Raw genomic sequence first — 17,761 nt, forward strand, 5'->3', positions numbered from 1 at the left:
GCCTCTTTGAGGAGATGTCATCTAGACTGAGACCTTAAGGGCTTGTGGGATCTATCAGCCAGGTGGGTGAGGAGAGAATGCCCTGGACGGGACAATAGCATGAACAAAGGCCCTGGAGAGAGAGGGCTGGTGCCGTGCTGAGGACTCAAGGGAGACTGAGGGGCTTGAAGACTCCTGATCAAGAGGAGAGGAAGAGAACCTACAGGAGATGGGGCTGGAGAGGCAGATAGGGATTAGACAACTTTCATTGCAAGCAGCTGCTCAAAATTGTTTAAATATCCAAGGGATTCATTGGCTCACAGCACAATAAAGTCCTGGGTACCCCGACTCTCAGTACTTCAGGACTGGCTTGATCTAGCAGCTCAGAAATGGCATCCTATATCTGCTTTTTTGTCTTTCTTTTCCTATCAGCTTTCCATGTCAGCTTTCATCATGGTGGTACCTTTAATCATGGTGGCAAAATGTCTTTTGTAGCAGCCAAGCAATGAACCTCGTGTCTATACACGCTAGGGTCCAGAAGGCACTAGAAAACATTTTTTCCAGCAGCCCTAGCCAAAAAAAGTCACCTCCACTGGCCTGGGATTGGAGGCTCACCCTGTGGCCCTGTAATGGGACGATACCAATCTGTGTGTGCCTGGGCCACCTGGGCCCAGGTGGGTAAGCACTTGGGCCAGTGGGTACCCTCAAAAGTGATCAGGGGACAAAGACAACAGAGAAGGGTCATGGAAGACAACCAAGTAGCCGAAAACTCAAATTCTTACTTTCATTTACTAATCGATGAGAGGTATCATCTCTACTCTGTGGGATTTTAAAGAACTGAGGCTTACATTTAACAGTTAAATGCTACCATCATCACTTGGGTGCTGTGGCTAGTGTGACCTTGGGCAGAATGACCACTAGGGATGTTTTCTCTTCAATGAAAGGAAGGGCTAGGTCACCTGGTCACCAGAGCCGCTGGTCCCACCCTCCAAAGTCCAGCTCTGCGAAGAGAGATGCAGTGGCATGATATGGCCAGAAGGTGGCAGCACGAAGATACATCCTGCTTCTGGCAGAGCCGTGAGGCTGTTCTTGGTAGAGACAGAGGCTGGTTTCTCCAGCACATCCTATAGCTGCTGTGTTTTCTTGGGAACCCCGACTTTCAGGTGGCAGCAGGGCCAGCTCCATGGGTGTGTGACTCATACTTTGAAGGGCACTGGGATTGGTTCCATGCTCTGCTGTTGCTGTCTTGAAATCCTTAACAACTGTTGAATGGGAGCCCTGCATTTTCATTTTGCACTTGGCCCCAAAATTGTCGTGCTGTTGGCAGAACTCATACTGCCTCGGGGATCACCATCATGCTATTTCTCAGAAGTGTGCTGGGCCCTCCCCTTTGCTGGGCCTTTCCTCACCTTCTTGGGGCTCCTGATCGTGCTTGTCTGCAGCCACTCACGTCTACTGGGAAGCCTAAAAAGGACGAGAACCCTAAGGGCAAGGATGGGGACCCTCCAGGGGGAGATGGGAACCCTACATGAGGAAAAAAATAAATCTCTCTGGTGAGGTCATCCATGGCCTCCTGGTTGTTACAGCTGCTAGAAACCTTCTGGGTCTTATCTTACTTGACCCTTTGGAATCTGACTCTATTCCACAGTCTCAGGACTAACCTCATTCTCCCCTGGGTCCCTCCTCACTGCTTCACAGCCATCAGTGTCCCCTGGGCTGCTTTCCATTTTTTTCAAAAAGTCACCTACGGAGGTGTAATTTATATACAGTAAAACTCAACCTTTTGGGGCGTACAATTCAACAAGCTTTAGTAAACACATACAGTCACAGTATATCCAGACAGAAAAATGTCTGCCCCCCAAAGTTTCCCTCATGCCCTTTTGTAGTCCATCTCCCCTCACTCACAGCCCCCACAACCCCTGCTCTGCTCTGTCTCTATGGTTTTGCCTTTCCAGAAGGTCACAGAAATGGAACCATACAGCAGGTAGGCTTTGGGGTCTGGCTTCTTTCATTTACCATCAGGCCACTCCCACTACTGAATCTTATTTTTTGGTGTTCCAGGCACAGCCATAGCTGAAAACACCAGTCTCTGCTGAGGACACCCACCACTGACCGCTGAGGCCCCTTGGGATCCCTCAAACCAGCTCTTCTGCCCTCATTCTCCCCACTGGTCACCAAGCTAGAAGTCTGGGAGGCATCCTTGACTTTGTCTGGCATCCCTCCATATCCAGAGGTCACCCTCCTCCGTCCCCTCTAGTATGGCCTCCTTTCAGGCCCTGTCCACCCACACCCCAGCAGGAGTCCCTCGGGCTGGTCTCCCTGTCCTCTCGCCCTGGCCCTGCCCCAGTCCAGTCTGCCAGTATGGACCCCCCAATACTGCAAGCACCTGGGGGGGCAGTCAGCCAAACTTGCATCTGCCTGTCTCTCTAGCCTCCCCTCCCTTTGCCTCCCCTCCTCAGAGCCTTGCACTTCCCCCAAACAGTCGATGCTGTTTCCCCCGCACCAGAGGCAAAACTATTCAACAACTTCACAAACTGACAGTGAACTTGATGAAATGACACTGTGGGTGGGTAAGCAGCACCACAGTATAATAGCGCAAAATGTCCACTGGTGACTTCCGAGAAACTGCTAAGTGTAAAAAGCAAAGTGCACAAGGGATCTGTAATAGGCTCCCTCTCATGTAAAGAAGGGGAGCCAGAAAATACACGGCGTGCAAAAAGAAAAACAGTAGAGCTAAAGCAGACACTGAGACTGGTTACACGGCCGACGACAGGAGTATGAAGATGAGAGAACGGGAGGCCTGGGGAGGCCTTCTCTGGACACAGCTGTATGGTTCTGACTTTTAAGATCATGACTACATCTCATCCTTCTGAACACATTTTTTTTAATCCACGAGGAACTGGGGAAGAGGGGAGTGGAGATGACCTGAGGAGGAATATAAACAGGAACAAACAGCCCTAAGTGGACTATAAGTGAATGATAGCCCCAAAGACAGGGGGAGAAGTCACCCAAGCAACTTTAGAAAAGAGTTTGTTGACCATACGCTCTAAGACTAAAGGTGAAAAACTGTACAATATTGTACTCTAAGTAGTAGGTTTATTTTTCAGAGAAGTGTGTGTTAGAAATTTAAAAAATATTGGGGGCGCCTTGCTGGCTCAGTAGGGAGGGCACGGAACTCTTCATCCTAGGTTTATAAGTTCAAGCCCCATGTTGGGTATACAGATTACTTAAAAATAAAATGTTCTGGAGCACCTGGGTGGCTCAGTGGTTGGGCGTCTGCTTTTGGCTCAGGTCATGGCCCCCGGGTCCTGGGATCAAGTCCCTGCATCAGGCTCCTTACTCAGTAGGGAGCCTGCTTCTTCCTCTGCTGTTCCTCTTGCTTGTGCTCTATCTCTCTCTGTCAAATACATAAATAAAATCTTTTTTTAAACGTTTTCAAAAAATAAAATCTTCTGGGGGCACCTGGGTATCTCAGTCGGTTAAGCATCTGACTCTTTCTTTAGGTATTATTTATTTATTTGACAGAGAGAGAGATCACAAGTAGGCAGGCTGAGAGAGGGGGGTGAAGCAGTCTCCCCGCCGAGCAGAGAGCCCCATGTGGGGCTCAATCCCAGGACTTTGAGATCATGACCTGGCGGAATACAGAGACCCAACCTACTGAGCCATTCAGGTGCCCCCCACCCCCTTTTTTTAACCGTCTGACTCTTTTTTTTTTTTTTTAAAGATTTTATTTATTGTGCTCGCTTCGGCAGCACATATACTAAAGATTTTATTTATTTATTTGACAGAGAGAGATCACAAGTAGATGGAGAGGCAGGCAGAGAGAGAGGAGGAAGCAGGCTCCCTGCTGAGCAGAGAGCCTGATGCGGGACTCGATCCCAGGACCCTGAGATCATGACCTGAGCCGAAGGCAGCAGCTTAACCCACTGAGCCACCCAGGCGCCCATCCGTCTGACTCTTGATCTTGATTTTGGCTCAGGTCATGATCTCAGGGCCCTAGGATTGAGCCCCGTCAGGCTCTGCACTCTGTACTCTGCTTTTCCCTCTCTGTCTCTGCTCCTCCCTGCTCTTTCTTGCACTCACATACGGTCTCTCTCTCCCTCTAATAGATCAATAAAATCTTTAAAAAAATAAATTCAGAAAATATGTGTATTCCAGCATTAAAGAGATAAGTAAATATACTGTGATGAAAGCCAGATTTTTCACTATCAGAAAAACCAGTTATAAATACAGAGTGGGGTCAGCTAGAATAAACACTGTGGGTTGGACTGGAAGGAGAGGGGCATCATTGTGAACTTACCGTTTTCAAAATACAGGTAGATGTGTCCAAATAGCTTTTGGTAGGTACCCATGCGTACATACATCTAATTCCTTACTGTCCACTGAGAGGGTCTGAAAGTCCTAATGCCCAGTACCAGTGCCCTCACCCGGCCCCCAAGTCTTGGTGTCTCCTGCCTTTCCACAGTGAGAGGCACCAAGGCTTCTTGGGGAATAGCCATATCCTCAGGGCTCCAGCAAGGAAGTTACAAGATGAGGCTCCCACATTTTGTGGTGCTAGAAGGTAAGGAAGGGTTTGAATCCTAACAGGGACATGTGGACCCATGTCAATGGGCATAGGAGGCAAGTTGAATAGGCTTCCATGCCAAATCCGGGACAATCTGACAGACAAAAAAAATAATGGTCATAATGGATTATAAACCATAGAAAGAGAAACTACAGAATAAAACGAGAATCTGTGAGTCCACACAATAGAAATGCTTGAATGAATGAAGAAAAAAAAAAATGAGGGTGAAGAGAAAAGTCTTCCCCACAGAATTCCAACCAATCAAGGTAGAATGAGGAAAACTGAAAACTGCCATTTGGCAGACACCCCAGTAATCATTGTTTCCAGCAAGAATCAGCAATAGATGCTAAAATTACTAGGGGAAAGTAGGATAAGGAACAGGATATTTAGAGAGTGTCTTAGTATCTCTCCACGAGAGAACTTATAAACAAGTAATATTACAGTGAAGGAACCTGACCAAAACCATCTTAAGCAAATGATCCAAGTTACATCCCCAGGAATGGGACAAATTGCCATCACATGCCTCCTGATATGATACACCCGGAAGGATACAACGTTTTGGGGTAAGGATATCACATAAGTGGAAACAAAAGAGGAGAGAGAAAGGTTGACTGGGGAGGTGGTCCTTCTAAGGTGGGTCAGGAGAGGCTTCTCTGAGGAGGCAACACTGAAGCTCTGACCTGCCTGGTCAGAAGACTTGGAGAGGAATATTCCAGAAACAGCTCTGTCCAAGGACTCAAGGCACAGAAAGAAGGCAAGTATCAGGCAAAGTGGGTAAGAGATCAGGGAGACTGGTGACCTCCTATTACATATGGTTTTGTAATCCCATGGTAGGTGAGGAGTTTGGTGGGTTTTTTTTTCTTTTTTTTTTTTTTTTTTTTATAACTGGGTAAACTACACATAATAACATTGACCACCTTAATTATTTCTTAAGTGTATAATTCAATGGTATGAAATATATTCATCATGGTGGGCAACTACTACCACCAATGATCTCCAGAACCCTTTTCATCTTGTAAAGCTAAAACTCTATACCCGTTAAACACGAAGTTCACAGGGGTGCCTGGGTGGCTCAGTGGGTTAAGCCTCTGCCTCTGGCTCAGGTCATGATCCCAGGGTGTTGGGATAGAGCCCTACATCCGGCTCTCTGCTCAGCAGGGAGCCTGCTTCCCCTTCTCTCCCTGCCTGCCTCTCTGCCTACTTGTGATCTCTGTCTGTCAAATAAATAAATAAAATCTTAAAAAAAAAAAAAAAAAAAACAACCATGAAGTTCACATCCCCCCTCCCACAGATCCGGCGACCAACATTCTACTTTCTGTTTCTGGGATTCTGACTATGCTAAGTATCTCATATAAGTGGAAACATCCTGTATGTTTGTTTTGTGCCTGGCCTATTTCAATCAGGATAATGTTCTCAAGGTTCATGCATGTTTTAACATGTGTCAGAATTGTCTTCTTTCTTAAGGCTGAATCATATTCTGTCGTATGTTTATACCACATGTAGCTTAACCATTCATCTGCAGGGAGATCCCTGGGTTGTGTCCATGCTTTAGCTATTGTGAACAAGGGTGATAGTTGCCACCTACTGAGCGTGAGGTGGTTGGTATCTCATTTGCATATCCCTATTGATCAGTGATGCTGAACATCTTTTCATGTGTGTATTGGCCATTTGTATGTCTTTGGAGAAATGCCGATTCAAGTCCTTTGCCCATTTTTAAATTGGGGTTTTTTTTTGTTGTTGAGTTAGAGGAGTTGGGGTTTTATTATAAATGATGAAGGGAAGTAGCAGAGAATGTTAAGCAGGGGAGTAACGGGACCTAATTTGAGCTTTTAGTTTTGCCCTATTTTTTGGTCACTCTACTGGGTGGAGAATGCTTTGAAGGCAAAGAGTCGTAGATGGAGACACTAGAAGCAGGGTGACCATTTTGGGGTTTTTGTAGAAGTTCAAGCAAGAGGTGATGATGGTCCCAGTTAGAGGAGTGTTCACTACAAGTGGGATTATAGAGTAGTGGGAAGATTTGAAACCTTAGTTAAGTAGTATAATCAACAAGATTTTTCAACTAAATAGAAATGGGAAATGAGTAAGAAGAAGGAGTCCAAGATGACCGTCAGGGTTCTGCTTGAGCCGGAACTGGGTGGACAATTCTATCATTCACTAAAGTAAAGAAAACCAGGGGTGAATTGATTTAGGAGTTGGGGAGAGAAATGATGAATTCAATCATCAACACTATACATTGAGAAAGGCCTATGGGACATCCCAGTGGAGAGGTCTAGCAGCTTCCATGTTGGCATTTAGAAGGAAGAGCCAGGGCACCTGGGTGGCTCAGTTGGTTGAGCAGCTGATTCTTGGTTTCAGCTCAGGTCATGATCTTGGGGTTGTGAGACTGAGCCTCGTGTCAGGTTCTGCACTCAGCATGGAGTCTGCTTGAGATTCTCTCTCCTCCCTCTGCCCCTCCTGCCTGCTCACTCTCTATCTCTCTCTCTCAAATAAATAAACTTAAAAAAAAAAAAAGGGGGTGCCTGAGTGGCTCAGTGGGCTAAAGCCTCTGCCTTCGGCTCCGGTCATGATCCCAGGGTCCTGGGATCAAGCCCCACATCCTGCTCTCTGCTCAGAGGGGAGCCTGCTTCCCTCTCTCTCTCTGCCTGCCTCTCTGCCTACTTGTGATCTCTCTCTCTGTCAAATAAATAAAATCTTTCTAAATAAATAAATAACAAAAGAAATTTAAAAAATAAAAAGAAGAAGGAGGAAGTGCAGGGTTGGAGATTCCATGATGGAAGACTTGCACATAATTAAGCCATGGAACTAGATGTTCCCAACGTGGGCTTCTAGGGTCTGGGGACTTCTGAAAGTGTAATAAAAACACAGGTGTAGGTACACATGTGTTTACCTTGGTACACATGTGTCAACCCTTGGAAGAGGGTTGGTATATTTTAGCTGCTGCTTTAAGAGAGCCCTGACTGACCTTCCCTGTCCCCTTCCACTCAAAAAGATTAAAAATCTTCTCTCTCTCCGCCTGCCTGCCTCTCTGTCTACTTGTGATCTCTCTCTGTCAAATAAATAATAAATAAAAAAAAATAAAAATAAAAATAAAAAAAAAAGATTAAAAATCACTGGTAAGCAGTAGGGAGAAAAATTCATTGGAGGAAAATCAACATTTAAGGGACAGAGGAAGGAGAGGGCCTGAGAAGAAGAATTCAGAGAGGAAGGAGAAAATAGGAATGAGATTTCAAGGGGAGGGAAGCGGGGAGCAGTGGCATCAAATGCTGCAAAGATTAAGGTCAGATCTAAAAAGTGGTGTTTCTTCACACTCATTAATGGTCTCAGAACCTCTGTCCAAAAAGGCTGTCCTGAGTGTCATCAATGCACTCTTCCTCTCCTTCCCTGGACAGCAGGGTTTTTCTCTGGCCTTGTCAGAACCTGGCAGAGCAGAAAAGAGATCCCACACCTGGACATCAAGCCTATGGCTTATATGATGCCAAGAGAACTCACGCTGGTGGGCAAAGGCCCATCAGTACACACCTGATGCAATCAAATAAACTCACCTTGAGCTTGGAAGACAGACAGGTATTTAGGATTTCCCTGGTTTTTTTTTTTTTTTTAAAGATTTTATTTATTTATTTGACAGAGAGAGATCACAAGTAGATGGAGAGGCAGGCAGAGAGAGAGAGAGAGAGAGGGAAGCAGGCTCCCCGCTGAGAAGAGAGCCCGATGTGGGCCTCGATCCCAGGACCCTGAGATCATGACCTGAGCCGAAGGCAGCGGCTTAACCCACTGAGCCACCCAGGCGCCCCCTGGTTTTGTTTTTAAGATTTTATTTTTTTATTTTTAAGTAATCTCTATACCCAACATGGGGCTCAAACTTACAGCCCCGAGATGAAGAGTTTCTTGCTCGACTTGACAGTGCCAGCCAGGCACCCCAGGATTTCACTGTTAAGTGGGGGAGGAGGGGAGGAGGGCAGCAGATTACAAAATGATTCAGACTTAATGCATTTGACCATATAAAATAATTCATAAGAAATTGAAAGAAACAAATATACCTAAATATTTATAGGGGTAACCTCTGGTTGTTTAGATTATAGATTTTCCTATTTCTATATAGTTTCCAAATGTGCTACAATAAGTATATATCACTTTTATAACTGGACTGATTTTTTGAGCTACAGTTTCTGTGACAGTGAGAGTCATGTCCCAGTTTCACAGTGGAAAAACACCTTTCAGATCATAGAGCTCTTTTAAGACTCTGATGGTAGCTATGGGCCTCCTTCTGCATCCCCTCAGGGTGACCCATCCCCACCTACAGGAGGCAGAATGGCTTTGGGGCCAGCCACACTTGTCCTAATGCTGACCACCAATGTGGAAATTTCAAAATGTGTAAATCCAAAATGGAAACACCAAAAAAGAAGCCCAGGGGTGAGCACTGGCTATGTTGACCCCATGCTGTCTGGGGTTGGGGGGGGTTATCCTGGCCTGAGTCCTAAGATCAGAGTGACAGGTCTGTCATCCTTGGGGACAGAGCTGTGAGAGGCATCTCAACACCCCATCCATCCGGCTGCCTCCCTGATTTACATCCCTGGCTCATGAGTGCTTTTAGGAAAGGTGTGGCTGCTTTTAGGGCAGAGGTTTATCTACTTGAAAGGCTCTAAGGGCTAGAAAGGCCAAGTATAGGAAAAAGAAACTGCCAAGGTATTATCAAACTTTATTTCGTATTTGACAAATACAAACACAGAATCCTAGGGGCACCTGAGTGGCTCATTTGGTTAAGCCACTGCCTTCGGCTCAGGTCATGATCCCGGAGTCCCAGATCGGGTCCCACATCCGGCTCCCAGCTCTGTGGGGAGTCTACTTCTCCCTCTGACCTTCCCCCTCTCATGCTCTCTCTCTCTCTCTCTCTCTCAAATAAAATCTTTCAAAACAAACAAACAAACAGGATCCCAGAGATTGTACCTTAAATTTGACGCTGAACAAATATAATTTGGAAGTAGAAATAATATTTAAAGTTTCCTAATTTTTTTGTCCTTAGATTTGAAATCTGACACCTGATAGTCCCTTCTTAAGCCCCAAGGTGTCAAGCAAGGACAGGCTGGGAATCTTGCACAGTGATGTGTAGCAGGGAATTCACCTCCGAGTCCTTTAACCAGGAGCAATATTTAGTTTTATGCTGTTTCATGACAGAAAAGAGCTGCTCACAAACATAGGTACTTCTGAACATGGACAGAATCTTTGCTTAGTGGTTTTTATATTTAGGGTAACCGTTCCCAAGATACTTGTAGAATTCTGGGATCCCAACACCATCGTATTTCGTCCTCAGTCGTGTGTTGCCCTACAATTCAAGAATTTCCATTGGGGGCGCCTGGGTGGCTCAGTAGTTAAGTGTCGGCCTTCGGCTTGGGTCATGATCTCTGGGTCCTGAGATCGAGCCCCGAATCAAGCTCCACATCAAGCCGCACCTCGGGCTCCCTGCGGGGAGCCTGCTTCTCCCTCTCCCACTCCCCCTGCACATTTCCTCTCTCACTGTATCTCTCTGTGTCAAATAAATAAAATCTTAAAAAAAAAAAGAACTTCCATTTGCAGCTCTTCTTTCATGTTATTAATGTTGATTGAGAAAGGTGAGCGTACGACGTCAGTTGGTTTTCGTAAAGTTTGAAATCAGAGAACCATTCCTGGAATCCAGTCTCAACTCCCTAATTTGGGAAATACAGTTCAGGCCATCTCTTTCATTTTCAGAAACTAATTTCAGTGTAGGGAAGTGGGCCAGCTTCTTCCTTGCCAAATGAGCTTCCCAAAGACACAGTTTCATCAGGAAGGAGCGAACTGAATCGTATATCTGTGTAACTACTTGTGAGCACCTTTGCAGGAAATCTCCAACATGTTTAGGTAAGTCATAATGTCAACCAAAAAGACTAAGTCTTTGACCCAATCTTTGCTGGTGAGCTGAGGAACCGAGTCTCCAGAAGACATGAAAAAATCAATTTCTTCCAACAGTTCGAAAAACCACCTGAGCACCACGCCATGACTCAGCCACTTATGTCCCATGGAGAACGACAGGCTTCCATACTGTGCATCTAAATCATTGAACAAAGCGCTGAACTTTCCGTGGTCTGAGCCATGGGAACGTATCTAGGTTATGGTGTGAACCACTATGTCCATGACATGATCCATTTTTAACTTTTTAGCACAAAGTGACTGCTGGAGAATGAGGCCATGCATGGACTTCAGTTCTGTGTCTTTGCAAACCCTGGACACTTTAGCTTTAAGTTTCATAACAAGTTGCTCAACACCGACCAGTGCCAAATTGCCATCTGTGCTAATGCTTACTAACTGTGACCAGGCTACCTTAAATTTTTTAAGACTTTCCCCAATATAGACAAGTCAGTCATTTTCTGACATGGTCCCTATCATGGGAACCACGTCCAAAAGTTCTTCCATCCCATCAAAAGCGTCATCAACAGCACAAATAAATATAGCCAACTGGGGGGGCATTATCTCCATTGACCCTTTCATGAGCCTGTCAACATGCTGCTTAACAGTATTACCACTTAGTCTTAGACTGGCAAATGCTTGTCTCTGTTCCGCTGCACTCAACAGACATTCCTTTATAAACTTACCATCTGGGGGTGCCTGGGTGGCTCAGTGGGTTAAGCCTCTGCCTTTGACTCAGGTCATGATCTCAGGGTCCTGGGATGGAGCCCTGAATCAGGCTCTCTGCTCAGCAGGGAGCCTACTTCCCACCCCCACCTCCTGCCAACTTGTGATCTCTGTCAAATAAATTTAAAAAAAAAAAAAATCTTAAAAAAAAAAACCAACTTAGACCATCTGTAAAAGGTTTCAATGCCCAGGCAATTTTCTTACTTAACACATAACTGCATTTCCTAGTGGGGGCATTTATTTTATTAACTCTCAAAAGTAAGTCATGTTGAAATTTCAGTCTCTTTTTCAGTTCATTTAAGTTTTTTATCACGCATCTTTTTTTTAAAAGATCTTATTTATTTATTTGACAGACAAAGATCACAAGTAGGCAGAGAGGCAGGCAGAGAGAGAGGAGGAAGCAGGCTCCCCGCTGAGCAGAGAGCCTGATGCGGGGCTCGATTCCAGGACCCTGGAATCATGACCTGAGCCGAAGGCAGAGGCTTTAACCCCCTGAGCCACCCAGGCGCCCCTATCACACATCTTTTGAGTATATCCATCATGGTTTCTACTGTGGATTGTTTCATAATGGCGTCTGAGGTTCAATTCCATCGACACCGGCACACTTTGCATATTAAACACGTAGGAACATTCTTAACCTCCACAAAGAAATAAGCTTGTTCCTATTTTTCTTGAAACGCGTGGCTTTCTTGTTCTAGCTTTTGTTTTCCCACTTTTGGAACACACAAACACATAAGAAATATTAAAATGTCACCTTTACAAATAGAAAAGTACTACTTTGCAAGAGAAACGTAGAGACTCTATTTTTGCAAAGTGGAAGTGTGCAGTTCACTCCTTCGAAGTAGGGGAGAACTGAGTAAATTGTGGGGGCTTGGGGACTGTAGGGCATGACTAAGAAGAAATCTCTGATTGTCCTTGTGCAGGTGACTGCAGACACGCAGGAACGCAGCCCCAAGCCATCGATTTTGAGGCCCCAGCAAAAGAAGCTGGAAATCCAGAATTCTACCTGAAAGTCCTTGATTCTTAAAAATATTAGTAATAGATTGGGGTTTTTTCCTGTAAATACTAGATAAGCTACGACATCTACCCATCAGATTAGGCAGACGAGGGATACTACCAATGTGAAATTTCATGATACATAATAAATTAAATTTTTTTTCCTGAAAATATTATATATACCACATCTACCCATCAAATTAGGCAGCTTAGGGACACTGGTTTGGGATCTCTGGTTTAAAGCAGACAAAAACTCTACTTGAAGAGAATTAAATCTCAAATTCTGAAACCACAGGTTTAAGAACCTGTCCAAACAGAATCATAGAGGGTACCCAAGAAGGGGAGCTAAGCTGATGGACCTCAAAGTGCCATGTTTTTGAAGATTTTGTGGTTACAGTTAACTAGGACACTACTCATTTGCTTGATAGGAGGATGACTTACACATTTTTGATACAGGGAGACATTGTATGGAAGTGTCCCTCTCCCCCTGTAAGCCCCTCTCTGGGGGACCCTGCTGACAACCCTGGCAAGCCTCAGTCTACAGCACGTTAACATCCCTTACTTCTCTATGTGCTGTGCGTCTCCCCCCTCCCTTCTTGGCCTTGGCTTTTCTCTCCAGCGTGGCCCAGAACTATGGCAAGCCCACTGACCTCTGTTCCTTGTTTCTAGTCCAAGGCTCTTTCTGCATCAGCCTGTGACTTGAAATCAACATATGCAATCCTGCAGTTGTGGAGATGGTGTGGGGGAGAGAAGAACGAAGAGTCAACATTTAGTCCTTTCATCTTCTGAATTAGTGACACACATGCAGGATTCAAACTGCAAAAGGGAGAAAAGAATACGGTAAAGTGTACGTGCCTTCTGCCCAATTTCTATCCTTACAGGCAACACGCCATACATATAAATGTACACACATACACACTCTACCTTTCAAAGCTTGCCTGAGATGTACTTTACATATCATAAAATGCATCTGGTTAACGTGTATAGTAAGGGACGCCTGGCTGGCTCAGTCGGTGGAGCATGTAACTCTTTTTTTTTTTTTTTAAGATTTTATTTATTTTTTTGACAGACAGAGATCACAAGTAGGCAGAGAGGCAGGCAGAGAGAGAGGGGGGAAGCAGGCTCCCTGCTGAGCAGAGAGCCCGATGCGGTGCTCCATCCCAGGACCCTGGGATCATGACCCGAGCTGAAGGCAGAGGCTTTAACCCACTGAGCCACCCAGGCACCCCAGCATGTAACTCTTGATCTCAGGGTTGCGAATTCAAGTCCCACACTGGGTGTGGCGATTACTTAAAAATGAAATCTTTAAACAAAATTATAACAAAGTATATAATGATTTCTAGTATGTTTATAGCATTCTATAATCATCACCATGATCTAATTTTAGAATATTTTTATCCTCTCCCAAAGTATCCATCAGCAGTCCCTCCTCATTCCCTCCAACTCATTCCCAGGGCCCGGCCCAACTACCATGCTACTTGCCCATTCTGGACATTTCGGATAAATGGGATCACATGAATATGCAATCCTTTGTGCCTGCCTTCTTTCACTTGGCCTGATGTTTTCCAGACCCATCCAAGATGTAGCATGTGTCAGTCCATCATTCCTTTTTATGGCAGGATAATGTCACCTTGTGTGGAAATGACACATTTTATTTATCCATCCATCAGCTGGTGGACATTTGGAGTTGTTTCCACTTTTCAGCTATTACGAATGAAGGTGATCTGAACATGTGTAGAAGCAAGTGGCTATAGGTTTTCATTACGTTCACACCGAATAGTAGAATTGCCACACCATATGGCGACTCTCTGTTTAACACTTTGAGAAACTGCTGAACCGTTTTCCCCAGCAACTGCACTATTTTGTTTTACATTCCCACTGGCAACGAATGTGGGTTCCAATGTCCCCTTCACCTTGCCAACACATGCTATTGTCTGCCTCTCTCATCATCAGCCACTCTGATGGGTGGGAAGTGGGAATCACATCATGGTTTTGACTTGCATTTCCTTACCAACTCCTGGAGCATCTTTTCATGTTCTTATTGGCCATTCATATACTTTGTTTGGAGCAATGCCCATTCAAGCTTTTTGCCCATTTTTCAATTGGGTAGTCTTATGACTGAGCTGTGAGAGTTCTTCACATATTCCGAATCCAAGGCTCTCATCGGATACACAATTTGCCGTATTTTTTCCCAGTCTGCAGAGTTGTTTTGATTTTTGTGTAGTGTCCTTTGAAGTACAAATGTTTTTAATTTTGATAAAGCCCAACTTGTCAATCTTTTATTGCCTGCATGATACCCTAATCTAAGATCACAAGGATTTACTCCTGTGTTTTCACCATAGTTTTGTTTCAGCTCTTACATTTAGGTCTTTGATCTATTTTGAGTTCATTTTTGTGTAGGTTTGTCCTCCATTATGTTTTTACATAAAAAAGAGAATATCATATACACACTGTTCTATATTTTGCCTTTATTTATTTATTTTTAAAGATTTTATTTATTTATTTGACAGAGAGAGATCACAAGTAGACGGAGAGGCAGGCAGAGAGAGAGAAAGAGAGAGAGGGAAGCAGGCTCCCTGCTGAGCAGAGAGCCCGATGTGGGACTCGATCCCAGGACCCTGAGATCATGACCTGAGCCGAAGATGGCGGCTTAACCCACTGAGCCACCCAGGCGCCCTATATTTTGCCTTTATATTGGAGTTTATTTCCCATCAGCACACAAAGTGATGTCTCACTTCTTTTTTTTTTTTTTTAAAGATTTTATTTATTTATCCGACAGAAATCACAAGTAGGCAGAGAGGCAGGCAGAGAGAGAAGAGGAAGCAGGCTCCCTGCTGAGCAGAGAGCCCAACGCGGGGCTCGATCCCAGGACCCTGAGATCATGACCTGAGCCGAAGGCAGCAGCCCAACCCACTGAGCCACCCAGGCGCCCCATGTCTCACTTCTTTTTACAAATGCATGGTATAATGTCTTTTGGACCTACCAGAAAATTTTAGCCAGTTTTCTATTGATAGATATTCAGGCTAATTCTAATTTTGCATCAGCCAACTCTGTAATATATTATGTCACACTTGTCTATCTGTGGGATAAATTCTTAGGATTCGAACTGTCCCATAAAATGGTACAAGCAACACAACTGATAGATACTAACTCATCTTCACAGAGACTTCAGCAATTTCCCTTCCACCAACAATGTCCAAGCATGCCAGTTTCTCCAACCCTCTTCGATACTGTGGAATAACTTTTTGATTGTTAGTATCTAATAGGTAAAATGTTACATCTAAATAAATTAATTAAAATTGCATTTTAATTTATAATTCTTTTAGTATGAGTGAGGATAAGTATCTTAAGTTCAAAAGAAAATTCCTTTTCTGTGACCTACCTGTTTATAATTTGCCACTATTTTTCCTGGGTTGTTGGTTCTTTTTTCTTTTCTTTTCTTTTCTTTTCTTTTCTTTTCTTTCCTTAAGCAGTTAAGGAGAATGTAATGAAATTCTGTTATGTCTGAATCCAGTAGAAATGTATTCTTTTTCAATATAGGTACAAAACACACTTTTACTCGTCCCATCCTTGCTCACCAATCTGACTTGAAAGGCATCCTTAAACACTTCTTTTAACTCATGTTGAGTGACTTTGTCAGGCAGGTTCTTGAAAAGTGTTTTGACATTCTGATCTACATAACACAAAAGAGTATTTTTAGTCCAAGTTCAGATCTAATGAAGTATCTAAAGTTCTCTAAAGGAGAAAAAATACTTCTCCAGGAATTGAAGGTGTCAAAAGCAATACATATTCCTTCATTTAACAAATCTTTCAACATATATCAGGGCGAGGGTCCGTGCTACATGCTCTACGAAAATACAGACTTGGCCTCAACTGTCAGGAAAGTGGTCTTGTTGGGGGGAAAGCCTATTAAGCAAATAGTCATATAATTACAAACTCTGGTGAGTGCCAAGAAGGAAAAGTAAAAAGGGAAAGGAGAACACCCAGTAAAGACTTAAGCTAGGGGCACCTGGCTGGCTCAGGTAGATGAACATGAGACTCTTGATCTCCAGGTAGTGAGTTTGAACTCCATGGTGGGTGGAGAGATTACTTAAAATAAATAAATAAAGTTTAAAAAAAGAAGAAGAGGGGCACCTGGGTGGCTCAGTCGATTAAACATCCAACTCTTTATTTCAGCTCAGGTCCTGATCTCAGAGTTGTGGGACTGAGCCCCATGTTGGGCTCCACGCTCAGCGTGGAGCCTGTTTAAAGATTCTTTCTCTCCTTCTCCCTCTGCCCCTCCATGCTCACATACACACTCTCTCTCTCTCAAAAAAAAAAGTTCCCCCAAGCACCCTTCCCCCACCCCAAAATGACTTAACCTAGTCTGGAAGTAAGGGAAAATTTTTCTGATCCTGAGGAAGTGACCCTTAAACTGAGATTCTATGGATGGGCTGCAGGTAGCCAGGGAATGAGTCCTGGAGACAAAGAACATTATGACAGGGGAGGTGAGCCATGCAGCTCGAGCACAGAGGGTGAGAGTAATGCACACAAAGTTTGCGCTGTGCAAGGAAGTGACCCAATGGTAACAGACTACTTGCACGAGTAAGAATCCGAGACTCATTCCTGACCCAAAGTTGGCTAGATATACAGGTATCTATCAACAAATTAACTTGTTTGCATACCTTTCTCACATCCTTTCTTTTTGGTTTTCTTAATTTAATTTCATACCCAAGGACGTTTGTCTCACTAAGTCTCAAGGCTCTTCCCTGGTCATCAGCAAATTTAAAATTCACAAACCCGAACTTCCTACAGAGATGTAAAAGAAAAGGGAAAAAAAACTCCTAGGTAAGATCAAAAAGCACATGACTTCGGGTTGGCTAGTCTTACTAGATGTGAAAGTGGAAATCAATGGTGAGTCATTCACAATTTAAAACCAAGGCTCCAGCAACCAGCAACACAAATGCCATAAAGGAACCAGAGAGGAGGAGTGGTTCTCACTCCTGAGCAAGTCTGAGAAGGGCTAGAGAGTGCTTCTAGAATGACATGGGTAGAATTCAGGCCTGCTGTTACGTAGCCGCAATCCATTTGATGGTCCCCCACAAGAAAGAATTATTTGGTGTCAATAGCACCAAAATCAAGAAACCCTGTTCTAGAGCAAGGACTAAGAGTCAGTGCTAATTCACCTACTGAAATCCTTATCATTTTTCTGTTCAGCAACTGACTGAATTTAACTAAAAGCTATAGAAAATGAAGCTTGAAATTATAAGGTTTGGAATTTTTGTTTGAAGAAAGAGCCATCTGCATGTGTGAACTGGAACAAAAATACCACTCCTAATGAAGAATGTGTTAGCAAGGGGCGCCTGGGTGTCTCAGTGGGTTAAAGCCTCTGCCTTCAGCTCAGGTCATGGTCCCAGAGTCCTGGGATTGTGGGACCAAGCCCCTCATCAGGCTCTCTGCTCAGCAGGGAGCCTGCTTCCCCCACCCCCCTCTCTGCCTGCCTCTGTGCCTACTTGTGATCTCTGTCTGTCAAATAAATAAATAAAATCTTAAAAAAAAAAAAAAAGAATGTGTTAGCAAACTATTGCTGTTACGAAG

The 17,761-nt window shown here is 44.2% G+C and overlaps 1 protein-coding gene across 7 annotated transcripts in view; it reads right to left on the reverse strand.

Annotated features, from left to right (window-relative positions):
* The window catches only part of LOC125095193 (proline-rich protein 36-like), a 39,406-nt gene that overhangs the window by 14,756 nt on the left and 6,889 nt on the right, over positions 1 to 17,761 (reverse strand). Inside the window, exons 2-3 of one of the 7 annotated variants that reach the window (XM_047721318.1) lie at positions 16,849 to 16,972; positions 12,835 to 13,000 (exon numbers count right to left, since the gene is read on the reverse strand). In XM_047721318.1, coding sequence (XP_047577274.1) covers positions 12,835 to 12,953 — 119 coding nt within the window. In that variant the 5' untranslated portion in view covers positions 12,954 to 13,000; positions 16,849 to 16,972. Of the gene's footprint in view, positions 1 to 6,450; positions 6,698 to 11,624; positions 11,901 to 12,834; positions 13,001 to 15,761; positions 15,858 to 16,544; positions 16,642 to 16,848; positions 16,973 to 17,761 lie in introns of those variants that run through there. The other 6 variants (XM_047721319.1, XR_007125816.1, XR_007125815.1 and 3 more) reach the window with 6 other exon arrangements.

Source organism: Lutra lutra, chromosome 3 (assembly GCF_902655055.1).
Source record: "Lutra lutra chromosome 3, mLutLut1.2, whole genome shotgun sequence".
Lineage (NCBI taxonomy): Eukaryota > Metazoa > Chordata > Mammalia > Carnivora > Mustelidae > Lutra > Lutra lutra.